This window comes from Narcine bancroftii, chromosome 5 (assembly GCF_036971445.1).
Source record: "Narcine bancroftii isolate sNarBan1 chromosome 5, sNarBan1.hap1, whole genome shotgun sequence".
Lineage (NCBI taxonomy): Eukaryota > Metazoa > Chordata > Chondrichthyes > Torpediniformes > Narcinidae > Narcine > Narcine bancroftii.
This window is the reverse complement of record NC_091473.1, coordinates 65,818,841-65,842,615: the sequence shown is the minus strand read 5'-3', so window position 1 is coordinate 65,842,615 and position 23,775 is coordinate 65,818,841. Positions and strand designations below refer to the sequence as shown.

At 40.0% G+C, this 23,775-nt stretch overlaps 1 protein-coding gene across 3 annotated transcripts in view; it reads right to left on the bottom strand.

The window, feature by feature from the left end:
- klhl20 (kelch-like family member 20) overlaps positions 1-23,775 on the bottom strand; it is a 69,782-nt gene that overhangs the window by 41,425 nt on the left and 4,582 nt on the right. For 2 of the 3 annotated variants that reach the window (XM_069937645.1, XM_069937643.1), the window contains exon 2: positions 16,500-16,560. The exons of the other annotated variant lie outside the window; for it this stretch is intronic. In XM_069937645.1, the coding sequence (XP_069793746.1) occupies positions 16,500-16,522 (23 nt within the window). In that variant the 5' untranslated portion in view covers positions 16,523-16,560. The remainder of the gene's footprint in view (positions 1-16,499; positions 16,561-23,775) is intronic. 3 annotated transcript variants of the gene reach the window in all.

The window sequence follows — 23,775 nt, the reverse complement described above, 5'->3', positions numbered from 1 at the left end:
CCTATGGCCATGTTCTCCTTTGGAATGGCCACCCTATCTGAACCAGATCCCCAGCACCTTTAGTTAGACACACCTGACTGTGAAGGGACTATCAGACCTGTCTGGCAGTTACAAAAGAGCATTGCTTCACTCTTCTTCTGGTTAAGTCTGGCTCCTGATGCCAACTCAAACTAACAATGGATGCTGATCAATCTGCAGACATTCCCTATTTTTCCTGGAAAAGGTTTTTTCAGAACACCCTTGATTAGAATGCCATATAGAAACTGAATAAGTTTCTGAACAGAAGATAGTGATGTTGTCTATGTACAGGAAGGCTTTGATGTGGGTACCTCCACTGCTGGCAACGTCACCTTCTTATGACCACAATCTTCTTGATGGATTTGTCAAAGGGCTCTGTGCAAACAAGCTAGTGGGGAACAATGCCCAACTCCAGGCTCCTACAGGGTCAGCAGCTCACTTGCTGTAGTCTAAAACTGCTGTGATAGAGGAGAGGATGTTCTGGGAAGTTGTGCTGTCTGTGACCTTACTGTCATACAAACAGACATTACAGGATCATTTGATCCTCAGTATGTGCTTCTACAAGAATGTTACTGAGCAATCCTCTTTCTTAAGGCTGTGGATCACAGAGATCCCTATGAACCCTGGAAAATGTGAAGCACATCTCATCCTGCTCCTCAGAGAAATCACTGAATTGGCAGATGATCTTGGGGGATGCCAAAAGGGAGAGAGAAGCTGATTAACTTTTCATCTCTAGGAGTTCCTCCCTCACATCCACACCCATCAACAACGGTAGAATTTGACACAGGTCTAGCACAATTCCTTTTAACTCTCTCTTGCTTTCTGAACACTGAGGATAAAGAACTTCTTGATGTTCTCCAGACCGTTAATTAATTCTATAACCATATACAATACCCTCAACTCATCAGTCCATGGTTTGAAACAATTGGCATAAAATGGTAATCTTTTATTGTTCATCTTTTCCAAACTATGTACTTTTTAAAAATTATAAAGTATTTTCAATATGTGGCATTTGACTTGACATTTTACTATCTCTCCACATTAAAGCTTGCAACTCCCTTGACAAGTTAGATTCACTAAAGCCATATTAGGCTTTCTTTTTAACACCATGGTACCATGCTTCATCTCACTTTATAAGTTATTTTAATGATTGCAACTTTTATCATTTGTGTTCAATCTTTACCTAATTGGTTTGGTAAGATATCATCATCCTAATTAAGATCATTTTGGAGGAATAGGTCATCAGGTGGGTAAAAGACAAATTAAACACCTGAGAAAATCAGTATTCTGTGCCTTCTGTCAATACTTATCTTTGTAAGTATAAATTCAGTCTTTGCAAAAATAGGATTAAAAAACACCAGTAAAACAAAATGAATGAGCTAATGTTGCATAGTTTAAATCTGACTTACATGGCTGAAGATTTTGAATCAAATCAAGATCAATCTATTGGGTACTGCAATGAAGGAGGGGTAAAGAATTTCAATCCATACTTCTCAATTAGCTTCAATAAATGCTGTGGTAAGCATATTGGCCAACGACGTGGGACTTGCTCCAAATTTGTGTTCAAAACTGCATAATTTCGTTGGATGCGATGAGAGACATCATAACAGACTGAAAGAGCTTGTAGTGCACAGAAATAAAAAGACTAGTAAAACCAAAGTGGGCTCTTTGCAGAGAGGGGAAAATTGACATGGGGTATAAAATGGCAGAGAAATTAAACAAATACCTTTTGTCTGTCTCTACAGAAGTGACAAAATTCTTCCTAAAATAATGGAGAACAATGAGTCTAATACAGATGAGGAGCTGAAAGAAACATTAGCAAAAAAAAAGTTAATGATCTTGAAAATCAATAAATCCCAAGTATGAGATTTTCCATGTTTCCGTTTCAAAAAAGATAGCTGGAAATATGGTGTGAACTCTGTTTATCATTTTTTCAAAATTCAAGATTCTGGAATGGTTCCTGAAAATTAGAAGATACCAAATATGACCATATAGTTTAAGAGAGAAGCATGGACTGTTTGCCTGACATTGGGGACGTGATAGCAAAATATCTATGAAATAATGATTCAAAAGAGTCAGCATAGATTTATGAAAGGATGAACAAACTATTGAAATTCTTTGTACATGTATCTAGTTAAGTAAATGAGTGGATCTGTTGCACAAGGATTTCCGTCAGGCCTTTAGTGCATGGTACATGGATTTGGAAGAGATATACTAGAATGCATTGAGAATTAGCAAATGCATAGAAAGCAAAAGAGTAGGAAAAACAAATCCTTTTCATATTGAAATGATGCAATTAATGGTGAAACACAAGGTCAGTGCTTGGGTCCCAAGATTTCACAATCTCTCTCTTATCAATTTTTTTTTATATAACAGTACAATGAGGAAAAGGAAACAAAACTGAAAATACAATATCACAAATGTATATATAGCACAATAAAACTTCAAACTGTACAAATTCAGTCCCCACTCCACTGCACAGGGTGAAGTCAGAAACACATCAAAAATATTATATATTTCTAGCGGCAGATACACTGCTACTGAAAGAACACACAACCAGACGGGTTGAGCTCAGTGAGCAGAAAACTGGTTTATTGCTGGCTGCCGGGCTGGACTTGTAGACCTGGCTGAGAACCGCGCTGGGGGGTGCCGACATAACTCAGGCATCACGTGGTCCCCCAGCGCGGGCTTCTGAGCCCGGTGCTGAGAAGAAGGGGAAACCCCTGACAGCGCCATTTTGGCCGGCTGCCCCGCCGTATGGATTACAAGCGGGGTTGGTTTGCCTGCCTAGTTGCATGCTGCCCCACAGCCCCACACCCCCCCCCCCCCCAGAACCTGCGCCAATGTCCTTTTTAGCTGGGCGGCCTCGCTTTTTGGGGTGGGCCACAATCACTGGTTCGGTGGGGTCGAGGTTAGTTGGTTTCAGCCTGTCCACAGTAAACAGCTCCCACCTGCCGCTGATGCCCAGCGTGAACGTAGACCCTGAATGTTGGACAATCCTGAACGCTGGAGAGCCCTGTACGTCCCCTCGTAAGGTCTCTGGAGAAATGCCGCGGGCAGGCCCCGCCGAATAAAAACGTACTCTGCGGAGTGCAGCTCACTGGGGACGTAAGATGGCCATGTACCATGTCTGGTCAGCGGTCAGGGTTCTAAGGAGTCCAAGTGGGCCCGGAGGTGGGGAAGTAGCTCATGCGGCGACCATTGGGGGTTGTGAGGCGTATTGATGATCTCACCGGGCAGTGCCAGTGGTGCGCCGTAGACCAGCTCAGCTGATGACGCCTGCAGATCCTCCTTGGGCGTGGAGCGGATGCCCAGGAGCACCCAAGGCAGTTTGTCCACCCAGTCGGGACCGGTGAGTCGAGCCACAAGTGACGACTTAAGGTGGCGGTGCAGATGCTCAACCAGCCCATTGGCCTGTGGGTGATAGGCCATGGTGCGGTGTAGCTCTATCCCCAACCTGTTTGCGAGCTGTGCCCAGAGCACAGAGGTGAACTGGGTGCCCCGATCACTGGTGAGGTGATTCTGAATGCCTAACCGGGCGACCCAACCGTGCAACAGCAATCGGGAGCAGGAGTCCGTGGAAGGGTCTGGCATTGGGATCACCTCGGGCCAACGAGTGGTGCGGTCTACCACAGTGAACAGGTAACGGTTGCTCCAGGAAACTGGTAAGGGTCTGACTATGTCCACGTGAATGTGGCTGAACCGTTCCCGGACGTGCTCGAACTCTTGCACAGGCACCCCGGTGTGCCTGTGCACCTTGGATATCTGGCAATGGATGCATGTTCTAGCCCAGCCAGTGATCTGCTTCTGCAGCCCATGCCAGACGAACTGCTCTTCCACCATATGAACCGTGGACCTGATGCAAAAGGTCGTGGATGTGATGGAAGACTTGCCTGCGCCACTGACGGGGAACCACTGACGGGGAACCACTGGCTGTGGGGTGCCCATGGAGACATCACACAGGACAGTGCCTTTGCCGCTAGGAGTCGGGAGGTCTCGGAACTGCAGGCCCGTGATAGCAGTCCTGAATGCTCGCGTCTCCTCGTCGGACTTCTGGTCCCGGGCAAGATGGTCGAAGTCGAGGCTGGGTGTCAGCGCTCAGATGGCCGGTCATGAGAGTGCATCAGCCACCACTTTGTCCTTCCCTGCCTTGTGCTGAATGTCGGTGGTAAACTCCAATACAAAGGAGAGGTGACGCTGCTGGTGGGCCGACCAGGGATCCTTTGCCATCATGAGTGCCTGAGTGAGGGGTTTATGGTCAGTAAAGATAGTAAAAGTCCTCCCCTCCAAGAAATAGCGGAAATGCCACACCGCCAGGTACATGCCCAGTAACACATGGTCAAAGGCGCTATACTTGCACTCTGGTGGGCGGAGAAGCCAGCTGAAGAATGTCAGTGGCTTCCATTGTCCATTCACCTGCTGCTCCAGGATGGCGCCGACGGCTGTGGCAGAGGCATCGACGGAGAGTGCCATATGCAGGTCGGTGTGCGAGCATGGTAGCCTTCGCGAGGGTGTCCTTGATGGCTTTGAATGCACTGCAGACCTCTGGAGTCCAGGTGAGTGTTTTGTGCTTGGCTGTGATGAGGGTGAATAGCAGCTGCATGATGCGCGCAGCTCCTGGGATGAATCGGTTATAGAAGTTGACCATACCCGCGAACTCCTGCAGCACCTTGAGGTTGTCCGGGTGTGGGAACTACTTGATAGCGGCGACCTTCATAGCGGCGGGCATGGCTCCTTCAGCCGTGATAGTATGGACCAGGAACTGCATGGACTCTTTCCCGAACTGGCACTTGGCTGGGTTGATGTTGAGGCCGAAGTCGGCCAACCGGGAGAAGAGGGCGCGCAGGTGGGCCTTGTGTTGCGCCCGATCCCTGTTGGCAACGATGTTGTCAAGTAAATGAAGACGAAATCCAGTTCCCTGCCCACTGAGTCCATGAGGTGCTGGAAGGTCTGAGCGGCGTTCTTTAGCCCGAACGGCATGCGAAGGAATTCGAACAAGCAGAAGGGGGTGATGATGGCTGTCTTGGGTATGTTCTCAGGGAGCACCGGGATTTGGTAATATCCGTGTACCAGGTCAACCTTGGAGAAAACCCTTGCACCATGCAGGTTGGCTGTAAAGTCCTGGATGTGAGGGATGGGGTAACGGTCAGGAACTGTTGCCTCATTGAACCGTCGATAGTCTCAACAGGGGCGCCAGCTGCCGGAGGCTTTCGGGACCAGGTGGAGCAGCGAGGCCCATGGGCTGTTGGAATGCCGAATGATCCCCAGCTCCAGCAGATGCGAAAATTCTTCCTTCGCCACCTGGAGCTTGTCAGATGGGAGCCGGCGTGCCTTGGCGTGAACCGGTGGACCCTGGGTGGAGATGTGGTGCAACACCCTGTGGCGTGGTGAGGCAGCAGAGGACTGTGGCCTGAGGAGGGCCGGGAACTCGTCCAGGATTCGCTGGAACTATCTTTGGGCGTGCTGATCTTGGCTATCTGCGGCTGCTCTATGCAAGAGGTGTCGAGGCAAACGGCCTTGAAAGTCTGGGCGTCTACCAGGCGCCTACCTCGAATGTCCACCAGGAGGCCATGGGCGAGGAGGAAGTCGGCACCCAGGATGGCAGTTGGAAGGAACGAGATGGTGAACCTCCACGAGAACTTTCGCTGGCTGATCTGGAAGTGGACTGTCTTGTTCCCATACGTCCGGATCTCTGTTGCGTTGGCCACACGGAGGGGAGGTCCTGGAGGTCGGTTCCTGGACTCTAAGGTTGTGGCCGGGATAACGCTGATCTGGGCCCCAGTGTCGACAAGGAAGCGCCGGCTGCTGATTGAGTCCCGCAGGTAGAGGAGGCTATGTCCTTGGCCAGTCGCCGCAGCCATTAACAGCGTCCGGCCTGCTCGTTTCCCTGGAATGAGCAGGGCTGATGACACTTCCAAGCCTTGGCTCCCCAGCACTGGTGGTAGAAGCAGAGGTCAGGAGTGGATGCCGTTATGCTCTTGGTGCCCCTGCAGGGGCCAGGTGTTCAATCGCAGCGCTAGGGGCAGGCTTGGCGTGGTCATGCCTATGCCTCATGACCTGCTGGTCCGCCGAGCACTCCGGGAATCATTCGAGCCATAGTACTTGGGCCTTCTGAGCAACCTTCCTCGGGTCCGTGAAGCTCTCTTGGGCCAGTAACGGCTGTATGTCGTAGGGCAGATGGCTGAGGAAAATTCACTCAAAGAGTGGGCAGTTGGTGTGATCACCCATGAGCGCAAGCATCTTGTCCATCCAATCCATCGGGGACCTGTCCCCCAAGCCGTCGAGCTGCAGCATCCGAAAACTGGTTTATTGCTGGCTGCTGGGCTGGACTTGTACTCCCAGCCCGGATCTGGCTGAGAACCATGTTGGGGGGGGACCGACGTCACTTGGGCATCACGTAGTCCCCCAGCGCGGGCTTCAGAACCCAGTGCTGAGAAGAAGGGGAAATCCCCGACGTCGCCATTTTGGCCGGCTGCCCCACCACGTGGATTACAAGAGAGGCTGGTTCACCTGCGTAGAGGCATGCCGCCACAATATATTAAAACCCCACATAACCTACACTATTGAAAGAAAAACAACTAAAAAAAAACATCTGAGTAGCTTATCCTGAGGATTACATACATTTTGTAGCTCTTGATTCATATATCTTGAATCAAAAAGCAAAGGTAAGACTATACCTCATCTGGAAGGGTGAGTGCATCTAATCACATTAAAAACATTTACAACACATGCAAATAAGACATAAAAGGTCGCCATGTATCTTCAAATTTCACCGATGAATCAACTACATGATATCTAATTTTTTTTCTGAACTTAAACAGGGCATAATATAAGAGAACCAATGAAACACTTTTGGAGGTCCAGAGTCTTTCCATTTGAATAGGATAGCTCTTCTAGCCAACAATAGGGGTTTTACAAATTGGATTGTAATATGGCAGGTTTTCTACCTGTGTACAGGCCAATTAGTGGATAGTATTTTTAAAAAACTGCATGGGTAGGCAAACCACCTCAGAGGTGGATTGCTGACCCGTGTACACACACAGCATAGCTGCTGCTGGTCAATTTGTAAGCAATCATGGCTGCCCAGGTAGAAAATAACGTCAGCACTTGTGTGCAATGGCTGACTTTCTTACCCATAATCCCCCACGCTGCAGGAACACCAGAGTGGTTCCAGCAGTGTGGGGAATTATGGGTAAGAAGGATGGCCATTGCTCCTGCCCCAACTCTGTACCCCACCAGCCTTCGCCTGCCGGCCCTGACAGCGTAAGCCCCTAATCCCGTCAGTGTTTCCACTCGCTCGGCCCAGACTCGGCATTCCTTCCCCAACCCCAACAGCATTCCGACTCCCCGCATTCCGACTCCACGCTTGCCCTGGACCCAACAGCATTCCGACTCCACGCTTGCCCTGGCCCCAACAGCGTTCCGACTCCACGCTTGCCCTGGCCCCAACAGTGCCTCTTGCCCCCGAACCCACCCCGGCCACTTACTTTTTGGAGGCCAACACGGGAAACAGGGGCCTCCAGTGATGCAGTGAGTTCATGACATGTGACTTACCATGTCACTAAAGGGGCGGGAGCGCCCTTAAATTGTCCAGCCGCCATTCGACTGAGAAATTTAGGGTCCAATGTGTAAGGGGTTGCAGGGGCCCACTACACAGGTAGGATACATGGGTCCAGAGCAGCCCCAGTTTGTAAACAACTAATGTAGAGAAGGTTACAACCCATTGAACAGGTACAGAAAAACTCCCCATGTCTGGATCAATAATCCCCAAAAAATCCTTAAAGCCTTCATCTAAAGTTGAAGGCAGGAATAGAACTAGCCCGAGAAAATTTGTCATAACCAAAAAATTTCCTGACTTGAGCCCATATTTTTACTATTTAGATGACTTTTTATGTAGGAATTATATATATTAAACTCAATAAAAATATTTTACAAAGTAAACTCATGTATTAACAGTTCCCCTGGACCAGATTACTTACTTCCTAAAATCTTTGAAAGATGATGTGGTGGGGCCAGTGGATGCATGTTTTTCTCCTTTGAAAAAGATCCCAGTGAATTGATATACCACAAATATATTGCTGCCATTTTAAAAAAGGAGACAGCATAATGTCTTTGCTGGAATCCACTATTGAGGATAGAGTTGTAGGACACTTTGAAACCCTAATTAAACAGAGTTAACAATTTATTGAAAGGGAAATGCTTGACAAATAATTATTTAAAGATGTAGCCACAGAGTAGAGAAAGAGAAAACCATTAGATGCAATGCATCTAGATTTCAAAAAGACATTTGATAAGGTACCAGAAAGTGAGTGAGCAAACTAGGAGACCACCAAAAGGCTACAAAAAGTAAAGTAAAATTTCATAGGAGTATAATATGGGGAAATATGATTACCCTCTTCTTGTCAGAAAAATAGTAAAGCAGATTGATTAAATGAAAAAATGCAACTGTATGGAGGGATCTGCATACCTTTGTATGGGAGGCACAGAAATTTAGCAAGCAATTTGGAAGACAAATGAAGCTTTGATCATTGTAAGGATAATGGAGAATGAAAGTGGTGAGTTATTATAAAAACTTCAGTGGGAATGATATATTCATACTTGGAATATTATAACTTTGGTCTCCTTGTTAAGCTGCTTATGTTATTGAACATTCTGGACTACATCAGGGCATCTGAAATTTCCTCTGATCATTACTCTGCAGTTTTTGTACATCTCAGATTTCCTTTCAGATTCGCTTCTCCATATTCTTCTCAAGTCGATAGCTTTTGAGCTACTAAGTGACTAAAAGAGTCAATCTTATTGATGGACGCCAATGACATCAGCCACTGCTGAAGTTTGCAAATCCAGGGCTCATGCAGCCTCAAGACAACACTTTCTACAATGATGATTGTCCAGGTCATGGTCAGCTTCCTGGAGTTCCAATCTGGCACAGACTCTGCAGTCTAGGTCTAAGGTGCCTTATTATGACCCTACTTATTAAATATTTATAAGACCATCTCAGAAAATATCCATTTCTTGTTGGGAAACAATAAGGGATTCTGAGTGAGAAAATCCTAAATATTATTGTACTCATACCATTGAAAATTCATGACAAACCTGTAGCTGAAAGCAGCATGCCATCTTATTATGTTATTTTTTTATATATATAGTAATGTCGTAAGGTGGTTACAATATGTATGTTTACACTATGATGGAGCCGCAAAACACCGAATTTTATGACTTGTTCATGATAATAAATCCTGAATCTGATCAGTCAGTATTACTGCCAATTCTTTTGTTTCTATTCACAGAACACTGGTAACAGATCAGTGTATTCATTATGGAGGAAAAACCAAAAGGGCAAAATTACCAAGAAGTTTACTGATTATTATTCTGCACCTATTTTTGGAGATTCCACAATGGCCTTCAGTAAGGCGGACAGGAGAATTACAAGAACAGTTAGGTATTCTGGGCTTGCACATCTTTATATATTAATTTTAGAATGTGATTTGGAGATGAAGTACTGTAAATAAAATCAAGAAGCAAAGGGTTTGGCTAGGTAATTTAACATCCAAAGTAAGAAATGCAATGTTGGGATTGCCCAAAGGAAGTAGCTACAGACAAGGTAATTAGTTCAAATATGGAATCTATCTTCTGCAAGGGAAAATAAGAACTAGGCAGATTATAGTATTTGGGTGAAGGAAAAAACATCCCTCAGAGCTAACAGTTAAAATGCTTTTAAAATGTGTTGAAATAGTGTGTACTGAAATACAAAATCTCCCAAAGCTACAATTCTCATATTTTGTGAAGCTCAACCCCACAAAGTGAATCCTGAAAAGGAGAACCATGAAATACAATTTAAAAATAAAGATACATTCTTATTGTTATTCTTCAGTCTGTACTTAAAAGAATTTTAATGCCCATTAGTACTACCTGCAGTTGTTTGCACCAAATAATGAAGGGAAGAGTGGTGCAACGGTATTGAGCTTGAGGATTAGCCGTGGTCGTATTAAAGGGCAAAAAGGCCTAATCCTACTCTCTATGTTTCCAATGAAAACAGTGGTAAAATAGTTCCAAACACTACCTCAATCAAATCTGCTTGATGGAGCAATGGGAGGTTGAAAGAGACAGTTTGGATCGAAAGATTAGAAATAGTTCTCAAACAGATTTTCCTTTCTGCTGCTGAGCTTGCTCCAGATGCTTCAGTTTCCTCCCAAAGGAGAATGCAAAGTTAAGTGATCACTGTAAATTGGTTCTAGTGCATTTGTTCACAGTAGAATCTGAGGAGAGTGGCTGAAAATTTGGGGACAATTTTAAAAATTGGATTAATGTAGGATTAGTACAAAAACATGCTTGCTGGGCAGGGCAACTCATTGGGCTGAAGGGTCTGTTTCCATGCTGCATTTTGGCCATCAGGGCACTCAAGCCAGATGCTTCCCTGTAATCAATCATCCATCATTTACATTACCCACAATATTGTGTACACATCTCCATTTAGGAAAATTCATTTGGTTCTTTGTATGATATCTTTCACATGCTTTAGGAGATAATATAAAATAATTAGTAACTTCTGATGATGTGAGAAAGTCTGCAGATGCTGGAATATGGAACAAAAAAAAATTGCTGGATTCATCCAGCAACTTGTTTTTTTGTCACTTACTTCTGAAATGTAACTGTGGTTAGGTAGGCAGAAAATCTGCATACAGCAAGGTCCTATAAAAAGAAAAATGCTACAGGTGCTTGAAACAACAGAAAGTACTACAAGCATGCAGCAAATCAAGTAAAATCTGTGAAAAGAGAAACAAGAATAAATGTTTCAAAGTCCATGATCTTTGTTATTGGATGTTGTCATAAGAGATGGCCTCCTACATAATAAGGAAATATGAGACATCAATGAGTGTTACAGCATGATGAAAGTTGATTCCGGCCATTTAAACTCGTGCCGCCTAATTACACCAAAATTAACCTATGTTTTGGAGGATGCGAGTAAACCTGAGCATCCAGAAGAACCCCACATAGACACAGGAAAAACATACAAACACCTTACAAACAGCGCTGGATTCAAACCCGGATCACTGGCACTGTAATAGCATTGCACTAACCACGATACTAACCATGTAACTTGCTTTACGAAAAAATTTAAAAATTCAGAACAGCAGATAGTGATGCTGCTTGATGGCCCCAGATACCTGGGTTTGACCTTGGATCATGTTTGTAATAGGTTTGCACGTTGTCCCTGCCATTATACGTTTCATCTGGATGCTGGTTGGCTGGTTGATGGTCATGTAAAAGAAAATAGGTTGAGGGAAGTTAAGTGGGAGAATGGGATTGAAACACTAAAGTCTGTAGACGTTGTGATTGTGAAAACTCAGAAATGCTGGAGAAACTTAGCATGTCTATCAGCGTCCATAGGAGGCAAAGATCAATATTTTGGGTCTGAGGTCTTCTTCAAGGAAAATGGGATTACTCAGAGAAATGGCATAGACTTGATGGCCAAAGATCTTATTTCTCTGTTGTAAAGAAATATGAATTGTTGTTAAGCAATTGAAGCAAATTTAAAGGATGGTTGAGTTTGAGGGAAAGAAAATATCTGTGATGGGGTAAAAAGAAGGAAGATGAGATGAAGCGTGATAATGAGAAACTTTTAATTACAAAATAGTTCCAGAGAAGAACCAAACTATTTAGGGTGGCAAGGTTGGCGTAGCAGTTAGCGGAATGCCTTTACAGTGCTAGTGATCGGGACTGGGGTTTGAATCTCGTGCTCTCTGTAAGAAGTTTATACATTCTCCATGTATCTGCGTGGGTTTTCCTAAGGGCTCCGGTTTCCTCATACCATTTGAAACATAACAAGGGTGTGGGTCTTTTTTTAATATTTTATTTAAATTTTCAATATAGGAATTCATGTCAAAATACAATATAATAATTGTATAGTCATATCAATTCTATTATACATGATGGTTTTATAAAACTCCCCAAAATAATAGATTTTTAAAAAACCCACAAACCCCCTCCACCTCAAATAATAACCCCAATAAAGATAGAAAAGGAAGAAAGAAGAAAAAAAAGAAAAATACAATTAAGTAAAGAAAGTAAAAAGAAGCAGACCTGGTTGTTAAGGGATCACTGTCTTGTACTCGATTCTAACCTTTATCAGTTTTATTTGTTTATTTATTCCAAGGAGTTAAGAGGGCTTCATGAGGTTTAGGGAAATTTAGCTTTTGGTCCATTGTATAAAGCTTTATTCCCATTTGCAAATATTTGTCCCACCCAAATTTTTCAAACACTTTAAACAAAAAGTCCCATACTAATCTATCAAATGCTTTTTCTGCATCTAAAGCCACTGCTACACTTAAGTTCCCTCTCTTTTGTGCAAAATGTATTATACTCAATAATGTGATACATTATCCACTGATTTTCTTTTTTTTAATCCAATCTGATCCATATTTATTAACTTCAGTAAAAATTTTGCCAACCTATTTGCTAATATCTTTTTGCTACTATTTTATAATCTGCATTTAATAATGAAATAAATCTATATGATGATGGCTTTAAAGGGTCCCTTTTTATTTGGTATTACAGTTATTGCTGAGTTAAAAGATTCTGGTTAAATATGTGTTTCCGCTGCCTGTCCTAATACCTCCATGAAAGGAAGGATTAATAAATCTTTAAACTCTATAAAATTCAGCCAGGAAACCATTTCCTCCTGGAGACTTATTACTTTGTACTGAGCTCAATGTTTCCCTCACCTCTATTGGGGTGAAGGGGGGCACACAGTTCTCTTTTATCTTACAAATTTAATTTTGGAAAATTTATTTGTGACAGAAAATTATCTAATTTATTATCATTCATTTTGAGACTCTGATTGATATAGCTTTGTATAAAATTGTTTGAAATTTTCATTAATTTCTTGAGATCTATAATAAATACTGTAAGTTCAGAACCAAGAAGCAGTGTCTCTTCTTGTGTATACTTGTATTTTTTTTTAATTGTGGGACCGTGGTCCTAGGCACTAACTGCCAGCTGAAACCACAATTATGAACAATCCAAATTGTTTTGTGCGACAGGAAACTGCAGTGACTGATGGCAGATACATTTTACAATTTTACCAACTCACCATTTAAATGTTTGGGAATCGTGATGTTATCTCATGTGTTAGGTGACAAATAATATTGTTACACAAAAATAACAGGCAATTGTCTACATGGACTTTAGAAAGGCCTTTGACAAGGTCCCTCGTGGGAGGTTAATCAGAGAGGTTCAAATTTTAGATTGACCCTGTATTGAATGTGCCCAGAAGTATTGAACTGCACGTTTCACAAACATTTCTACGACTGATTCCACCTGCATTGAATTCGCCCATTGTTATTGAATGAAGATCTACCGGGATCAATGTCTGAAGAGGGTGCACAAAATCAGTGAACCGGTGAAGACTCGAAAGGACAAGATGGCCTGTTTCCGCTCCGTAAATGGTTATATGGTTAAGATCAGTTTCAGTTGCAATAATCATTCTTGATATTTGTTCTGTTTTTAACTGCCATGAAAGGACCATGTACTCTCTCACCTAATTCATATCTTTGTTTAGTTCTCATTATCATTTTCTCTGTTCTATATGTTTGTAAAGTATTATATTGAAGTTTCTTATTAATAAGTTGTCTCCATTTCTCCTCATTAATTTGCAAATCTTTTTCTAAATTTGTTATCTCTGCCTCCCATTGTTCTACCACTTTCATAATAATCCTTCTTAATTTTAGAAGTATAACTTATTATTTGACCTTGTAAGTACGCTTTGATTGCATCCCATAAAATAAATTTATTATTAACTGAATTAGAGTTGGTCTCAAAAAAAAGATCTTATTTGTTCTCTAATGAAATCACAAAAATATTTTCTTTTTAATAACATAGAATTAAATCTCCATCTGTTAATGGATTCTTTATTTGTCAAACATTGTTATTGTCAACGACAAAGTAGAATGATCAGATAAAATTCTTGCCTTGTAATCAGCTTGTTGGATTCTACCCCGAAATTGTGCAGATATTTAAAAACAAGTCTATCCTGGAATAGGAATCATGTCTAATTGAATAAAAAGAATAGTCTCTTTCTCTTGGATGTGTTCTATTCCATGCATCTATTAAATTTAAATTGTTCATTAACAGTAATGTGGCTTTAGCTGCTTTTGTCCTTGTTATTGCTCTTGTTGATCTAAACAAAAATTTAAATCCCCACCTAAATATATTGTCAAGTGCAATTGCTAAGTTAAGAAATGTTTCTTGCATAAATTTTTCATCATCTACATTTGGTGCATATATATTCATAAGTGTTCAATGTTCTGAAAGAAATTGATAATCTACCATGACATATCTCCCTGCAGGGTCAATTACTACATTTTCCATTTTAACCGGAAGAGTCTTGTTCATTAAAATAGCTATTCCCCCTATGTTTTTGAATTAAATGAAGAAGCTTCGACATATCCTACCCAAACTCTTTTTAGCTTCTGATGTTCTTTTTCAATTAAATTAGTTTCTTGCAAAAAATCTCTATCTACTTTCATTTTTGTAATATGTGCCAATATCCTTTTTCTTTTCACCAGGCTATTAACCCATTAATATTAAAACTTAAAGTATTCAAATGATTTACTCATTAATATATATATATATAATTTTTAAAATAAATCAATTTTAAATAATACTTCCTCTTCACTCTCTCCTCGCACCTCCTTGGTATTTCAAACCTTTGTTATCTATTGTGCTCAGGAGTGTCCATCTCATCAATCCAGGTAGGAAAAAGAGTCAGACCTTTTCAATATATAGCTATAGAATTCAATATTAATATTATACCAATAATCCAATAGTATAGTGTAGGTTAATTAGGCACCAGGGACTTGTGGGCTGAAATGGCCTGTTACCATGCTATATGTCTAATTTTTTTTTAAATTAAACAGCAGAGGAGAGGGAAAGTAATAAAGATAAGGTATTGAATAAGAAAACTCTTGTGGCCTATGAGTATGGCACACAAGAAAAAAATATAGTCCCAAGGTCTGAATACTGTATTGGGAGGAGATCCTGACCCCACAAAACATGCCTCCATCTCACCCACTGCTGATGCGCATGGTACATCCATCCTCCATTATGAGCATTTTGTTGTGAAAAGTAAAGTGGGAGCAGCAATTAAGAACTACGTTAAGGCTAAAGGCTTTTGAGTACTCAGTGAAAAATGAAAATAGAGTGCAGGAGGCCGAAGATGGAGAAGTCAGAGTAGAAATAGGTTGGAACTGATTACATGTTCACCAGAATTTTCAAGAGTCCAAAACCAAATTCAAGACATCAATGATAAGGATGGAACTGTATCAAACAATTCCCCTTTGGACAGCCTCAATAGAAAACACTCTGCTGTAGCGGGTCGGGTCAACCTCACACACGACGGGATGAATCACAGTAGTGAACAGCCAGTGCGGCAGGGCACAGGGGCTCCCCCCCCCCCCATTGCACAGAAATTCCAGGCTGCAGGAGCTTGTTGCCAGGGGAACGGCCAGGCCTCACAGCAGCATTATGACATTACTCCCTATCACCTGCCCTAAAAAGGAACGCAAGTGGTTTGAATAAATGGCAATTATTGGTTTATTTGCTTGGGGTGGACAGCATTTATTTCAGCAGCTCTGCCTTTAGCAGTGCTACACTGCCATAAATCATTTCAGCTATAGATAAGGAAATAAAGAAGCAGGATAAGTAGAGTTTGCAACAGTAAATTGTAAGTCAATAGCATGCTTCCATAGTTCTAAATTCAAAAAATACAGATACTGAAAATAACTAAAGATATTGAAGAAAATTAGCAGGTCTGGCAACATCTGTGGAGAGAGAAAAACAATATCGGTGTTTCAGGACAATTAATATTCACAATTGTTGAAGGGAATAGATTTCCTCTCATCTTGGTCCTAAATTCATTTTTTTAGTCTGAGAAAACATTACCTAGTTCATGCCCAGTCCCATACAACCCACTACCACACTTCCAACCAACTAGTCCCACGCCTCAATTAGCAGGCACAGGAAAATGCCTTTTCAGCAAAAACTTCCAAAAATTTTAATGTTTGAAGTTAACTTAAAATACTTTTGAACAAGAGAATAGTCATTCATTCCACTCATTCTCACATTGGTCAGTGGTCTGATCTAGAGAAAGTCAGACACTTTTGAAGTAGTGCCTTCTCTTTCAGCAATATAAAAATGATGCCATACCTTTTAATCAAAATGAGAAAATACTGGAAATACCCTTTCCATAGATTACATCCGACTTGCTGATAAATCCCAGCATTTTCTGTTTGTAATTACCTTCCAGCACTTGACCTAACAGTAGCATTGAGTCAAAAGCAATACGTAGAGGTTGCAAAGAGATTTATTTCAATAAAAATCTCACTCAATTTACACAAAAATTATTTTCTTTTTGTTAAAGATAAACAATGTTATGGATAAATTTCAGAGGTAGACTAACACATTTTAAAATCTGAACTCACCTGCACGTTAGCTTTCCTTTCATGCACGGTCAATAGAATCGTGTTTCCTTTAAATTCTTTTCTATGTATGAAAAAAACAAATGGAATAAACAAAACTGCCCTTCAATTCTACTGAACAGCATTGCTGCATTAGCAACACAATTGCCGTTCTCGTAACTTCAAAAATGGAAACACAAATCTTTTCAAAAAACAGCATGGGGTCTCAATCTTCTAAATCAACAATCCTATTCTTAATTTCCTGGTATATTTCAACCAGGACGTAATTTCCTCAACGGCAGGGAGAAATCTACTTGCCTGCATATTCTCGTGTTAAATTTTTTAAAATGTGATCAATTTTAAAGGTATCTAAAATTAGTGAATTACAGGCACAGTGCTTCTTTTAGAAACAAATAATGTTGATTACTTTGACCATTAGAGAAGGCTGTAATTTTCAAAACTAGACTCTAGCTGAATTATTTAATGATGTTTGCTGGAGGATTGTCAATAATTTTGTTACTAATTGCAGTAGGAAGAGTACATTATCCCTGCAATCTTTCCATTAAAAATAAACCAGTTATTTAAATATTTCAGAATGCTATCTGAGGTTACATTAATCTATTGAAATAAGGTATAGTTGTTGAGATACCAAGTTCTGTCAAATTTACTTGCGATATGAAAAATCACTATAATTGTTCAAATTAGATTCTACCAGGAAATGAACATAGGAAATAGAAACAGGGCAGGTTATTTGCCTCATTTGTCTGCTTTGCCATTAAGTAAGATCATAGTTGATCCTACCTGGAAACCATTTTTTTCTGCCCAAAACACATCTTCTTTAATGATTTTTTTTTACCTAAATGGGAGATTTCAGATTTTTCCCACATTAAATTCCAACTACTGTGTTTTTGCCTGTTCACTGTCAGACTTTACATTTCTGAAGCTCCTTTGTAACCTCCTTACAGTCAGCTCTGTTATCCAACTTAGAACCATCAGAAAACTTGAATTATACCTCAATTGATTCCCTCAACTAAACCACTGACATAGGGCCTCAGCCCAAAGCTCACAAGCACTTCACGCCATTATATTACAGCAGTGTTTGGTATGGTGCCTTATAGAAAGTCTTCTGAAAGTCTGAACACGTCATATTCACCAGCCTTGATTCAACAAATGGCATTTTGAGATGAAATTATTCAAAGATCTAACTGCATAAATTATAAAAATGGACTTCAGATTAGATTTCAGATTTACTGTCAGAGTATGACATCACATACAACCCTGAGATTATTTTTCTTGCAGGCATGGCTGAATTACCACTTATTGGTAGTGCAAAAAAAATTGTACACATGTAAACAAATAAAGAAATGTAAACAAACTGGTGGTGGAGGGGTAACAACAGTTTCTGAATGTGATGGTGTGAGTCTTGTGGCACCGATACCTCTCTCATGATGATAGCAGCAAGAACAGAGCATCTGCTGGGTGGTGTGGATCCTTGATTGCTGCTGCTCTTTGATGGCAGCAACTCCCATAGATTTCTCGATGGTGGGGAGGGTTTTGCCTGTGATATCCTTGGCTGTGTCCACTACCTTTTGCAGGGCTTTATGCTTGGCAGTATTGGTGTCAAATATTGCAGCCAGTCACCACACTTTCCATCACACATCTGTAGAAATCTGCCAGGGTTTCTGTCATTCCAAACCTCCGCAAACTCCTGAGGAAGTAGAGTGCTCTCTTCATGATGGCATTTGTGTATTGGGTCCAGGAACGATCCTCCGAGATAGTGACTCTCAAGAACTTAAATCTACTCACCCTCTCACCTCTGATTGGCATTTTGGATAAGTTAGAACTGCACAATCTGTTTTATAAGAATAACTTTTGTGGTGTTGGTATAACTGGCAAGGCTTGCATTAGTTGAAATGAAGGCATTAATTAGTGGTTCATGTGGTACAGGCTCTCCAAAATTATATAGTTCTGAGAATGAAGCAAGGCCATATATTTTCAAGTTTGGGTATGCTGGGGACAAACATGTTGATGCCCCCCATGAACTTGTTTTTTTTTAAAATCCTTCTGTGATGAGACAGTTATGTGTTTGCACATTATAGTAGGACCCCACATGGACTTGCATATTGCAGCTAAGGTACTCCTGCATCAATGCTTTAAATCCAGTGCTAATTCAGTAGCTAATTCAGATTTGATTGCTGTCACAGATTCATGTATCTAAACAAGTGCAGTGCATTCCACACATTATTTTCAGGAAACAGGAAAAGCACTTTGGCAATAATGATATGATTAATTTACAATAAAATAACCAGCTTCTGATCTGCTCTTATAGCTCAGTATTATTTTGATGGCCAGTTGAGTTGCTGGAGGTGGGAGCCAAGGCAATGGTAAATGCATTGAATGCAAACATTGGTGATGGATTCTCTCTTGCTGAAGATAACTTTATATGATGAGAACGTTGCTTGCCATTTATTGGGCAAATACACAAATATTGTAGAGCTTGAGAGAAGCAGTGATAACAGAAGGGAAGCAGTGAGAGAGGCCCTCACAGAACTCCCTTCGAAGACAGGAGGGGAAAGGTCAAGATGACATCTACGCTTTTGTTGAATGTTGATCATCCCAACACCATGAAGTCATGAGTAGAGTCACTGTGCAAATGTCAACCATTATTAGCTGCTCATCCCTCATATTATCGCAATGTCAGAAATGTAGCTCGATTCCATATAACCATATAACCATTTACGGAGCGGAAACAGGCCATGTTGGCCTTTTGAGTCCGCACCTGTTCACTGATTTTGTGCGCCCTCTTCAGGCATTGGTGATTTTAAGTGTAGTGTATCTTTGAGAATTTTAACATCTATCCATAGGTTCTCTGTACTTTGGATGTGAAATCTCATATTAAAATATTCAAAAACATTGGCTGTGTGGGAAAAGCCAGAGTGGCCGTGGACAATTACTTCTCAGACTGGAGGCCTGTGACTAGTGGTGTGCTGCAGGGATCGGTGCTGGGACCAGCGTAGCTTGTCATCTAGATCCACAATCTGGACAACAATGTGGTGATTGGATCAGCAAGTTTGCAGATAATACTCAGATCAGAATGTTTTTTTTTCTGAAAAAAAGTGATCAGACTTGACAGGGATGAAACAGTTGAAACTGGTTGTGGGGGGGGGGGTGTGCATGACCATGCGAAGGACTTAGACAGATGTGCTTTTGTTGAGGTCTCCATGAAGAGTACTAAATAGACGGTCAAAATTTTCTTCATCAAAAATGGATAAAATTAACATGAAAAAGCCAAGGCAGCCGAGAGCAAAGATTGAAGAAGTTCCTATTTATCCGGGAACATCAGGTGAAAGTCCAAAAGGGAGCAGTGCAAAAATGGCAACAGGACCGGCAGGACCAGGTAAAACTGGGGAGTCGGGTCAAGAATTGAGCATCATCCTGGAAAAAATTGAGAATTTGAGTAACCGATTCACAAGTGTTGAAACAGTGATGAGAGAGATGATGAAGAAAATGACCCAAATAAAAGAGATTGTTGAAGGCCTGATGGAGAGAATGGGTCCAGCAGAGTTTGAATTGATGAAAATGCATGGAAAAACTCGAGGCTTTGGTTTAAAGCCAAAGAATGGGAGTTGGATAAACAAATAAACAAAAACTACTTGACAAAATTGACCATTTAGTCGATAGAATAATGTCCAAATTATTGGACTAAAGGAAGGAATCAAGGGAAGAGGACCAGGTGAATTTTTTTTATATATAAAAGTATTGGGAGAAGACAAATTTAGAGAAAAACTACATATCAAAAGAGCTCACTGAACACTCAGATCCAGAAGAACTGGTGATCAGACACCAAGACCAGTTCTGGTGAGACTTTTAAGTTACTGAGAACAGGAGATAATTCTGGGAGCAGCATGTGATTACCAATGGCCCACCTGAGGTTGATCATAAAAAGGTACTATTTTTTCAAGATTTTAGCCCAAGCTTGATTATATACAAAGAAAAAAATTTCAAGATGTGAAAAGACAACTACGTGTTAAAACTGGAAATACTCAATGATATATTGAGGTTTGAGGGTTGGAAAGGAACCAACGATTTTTCAAGACCAACAACAAGGTAGAAGGCTTTCTACGCTGTTTATGGAAAAAAAAATCAAGGTTGCCGAGGGAGAAGACTGTGAAAATATTTATAATGGAAGTACGTAAAAGAAGTAAAAATTGTATTTTTTTTTAACTAAACCATCTTGTATTTATTGTTTAAAAGTAAAATGTATAGAAAAGCTGACAAAGAGATCAGTAAAAGTTAAAAAAAAATCTGGGAAAAGTAGTAGCAGGGTGGAGACTCCGGTCTAAGGGGGAGAATGGTGCCTGGAAAGGAGTAGCCAAAAAAAAATGGCGCTAAAGGGAGGGGTTCTTTGAGAGAGAGATTCCATGGGCTTTTCTTGCAGGCTTTCGAGGATCTATATATACGTCTCCGTTGGGGCAGGGACATTGTGTGTTTTTCTTAAAGGAGAATGATCACGTTGTTATTTAAAGAGTCAAAGATATTTTACTGTTTAAAAAATATTGTTTTAAAGAAGAATATGGATTAGAACATTAACATATATTAGTTTTAATGTTAATGGAATTAAAGGCATACCTAAAAAAATTAAAGACAGACATAGTCTTTTTACAAGAAACCTAATTGGAGAATGCAAAATTAAAAAGAGGATGGGTAGAGCAAATAATATCATCTTCATTTGGATCAAAAGAGGTGAAGTAATTTTAATTAATAAAAAATATACCAATAATAATAGAAGAGACATTAACCAAACAAGCTGGAAGGTTTGTGATGGCACACTGTAAAATTTATGCAGAATCATGAATGTATATGAGCATTTACACCCCAAATTATGATGATAAAGTCTTTATGAAGGATATCTTTTTAAAAACACCAGGCAGAAGACAAAATATATTGATTGGGGGAGGTTTCAATTTTTGTTTAGATCCAATATTGGACAAATCAGCAAGAACAATAACAAGGGTGAAAGCTGTAAAAACAACATTATCATTTATGAAGGGTTTAAATTTAATTTACATATGGTAGCAGCTAAACTGCTTAGAGACTACTCATTCTACTCAAGGGTACATAATTTATATACAAGGATTGACCTATTTTTAATGTCTGCCCAGTTACAAAGAAGAATGGTAAAAGCGGAGTATTTGGCAAGACTTTTATCAGACCATTCACCATTAATGTTAACTATTACCATAATGGAAAAGCAAGAAAGTTTGTATAAATGGCGCCTTAATGCTACATTACTAAAAAGGAAGAATATTTGTGAATTTAATAAGATAAAAATATTTTGTAAAAACAATCCTTCTTCCACGGATAATGGTTTTCTAATATGGGATATGCTTAAAGCTTATTTGAGGGGACAAATTATTTCTTATACTAAAAATCTTGAGAGAATATGCAAGATTTAGAAGGTCTCGAGAAGAACAAAATTGGAAAAAGAATATCAAATTTCAGAAACACAAGAAAAATACAGAATATTAAGAGTATTAAAAAGTTATGATTAATACATTATAAAAATATAGAATGGCAAAAAACTATATTAAAAATGAAACAAAAATATTATGAACTAGGAGAATGGGCACAGGCACACAGTGTTATCTTGGCAGGTTAAAGCAGAGGAGTCATCCAGAATAATAAATCTCATAGAAACAGAAGCTGATACTACAAATATAATCAAAAAGTAGTAAATAATACTTTTATACAATACTATACAAACCTATATACATCAAAATTATGAGATGGAAGAATTTTTAAGAAATATTGAACTTCCTAAACTGAAGAGAGAGAAAAAGATGATTTAGATGCAACTTTTACAAGGGGAAAAAAAAATAGAGAAAGCTTTAGGTAGTTTACAAGCAAACAGGTCCCTGGGGGAAGATGGGTTCCCTCCCGAGTTCTATAGATAATTTAAAAATTTGTTCATGCCCCTTTTGATGGATGTGTTAGATCAGATGGTGGAGACCCAAACCCTCATAGAAACATTTTTAACTGCTATAATTACAGTGCTACTGAAGAAAGGTAGAGACCCATTAAAAACTTCATCATATAAACCAATATCACTTTTGAATGCAGATTATAAAATTCTTGCAAAGGCATTGGCCAACAGACTGGGTGAGTATTTACCTAAATGAAAACATCCCGATCAAGTGGGATTTGTTATAGGAAGTGTAAGGTAAAAACATCATGAGATGGGACCGGAGAAGGAGTCACCCAGTACTAAGGAGTAACAGAATGCAGATGTGACCTTGTACACTCAAGATAAGCTTTGCACTAACAAGAATGATGTGCAGCAGACTAACAGAGAAGGATAGCAACAGTTTATTCATTGAACAATGTAATGGTATGATAATTTACTAAGTACGTATCCTGAGGTATAAAAAAAACACCACTTGCTGATAACGGCAGAATGCGCCTTCTCCAACTAACACTGTTAGTTGCAAGTGTTACAATCCGGTAATAAAGAACAAAGAACCTTGATTTCGACTCAGTCTGGTGTCTGACTCACTCATTCATGAACAAAGCAGACCTAACAGAAGACAGTCTTCAAATAGTCTCGGTAGATTATTCAATAATCTTATTCAATGTGGCAAAATCAAGGTTGAATTAAAACATGACTTTTTTTTTGTATGCAGAAAAGGCATTTCAACAACTACAATGGTCTTTCTTATATAAAACGTTGGAAAAATTTGGTATAGGTAGAAAATTTATAAATTGGATAAAAACTCTATTATAAGCCACAAGCTAATATTATAACTAATAACCAAATGTCATCTATTTTCACGAGTAGGTCAAGAAGACAGGGGTGTACCCTATCACCAACACTATTCATCCTAGTTATTGAAGGTAACTAGATTTTAAGAGATCCTGATATTAAGGGCTTCAAAGTTGGACAGGAAGAACATAAAATGAGTTTATTTGTTGATGATGTGCTATTATATATGTCTGACCCAGCTGAAACATTGATAAGATTACAAACAATATTAGAAAAATATGGAAGGATATCAGAATATAAAATAAATATGGATAAAAGTGAGAAAGTCTTTGCAGAACTTTGATTATGAAAGATACCAAAAAGGTAGTAGATTTAAATGGAAGAAGGATGGAATTAAATACTTAGGAATAATGACAAAATAATTTACCAAATTTATATACCCCTCTATTAGAAAAAAATGATTTTCAGAAATGGAAAAATCTGCCAACTATATTGTAAATTGTACAAAATTTAAGCTAATACCAAGACTACAGTATCTTT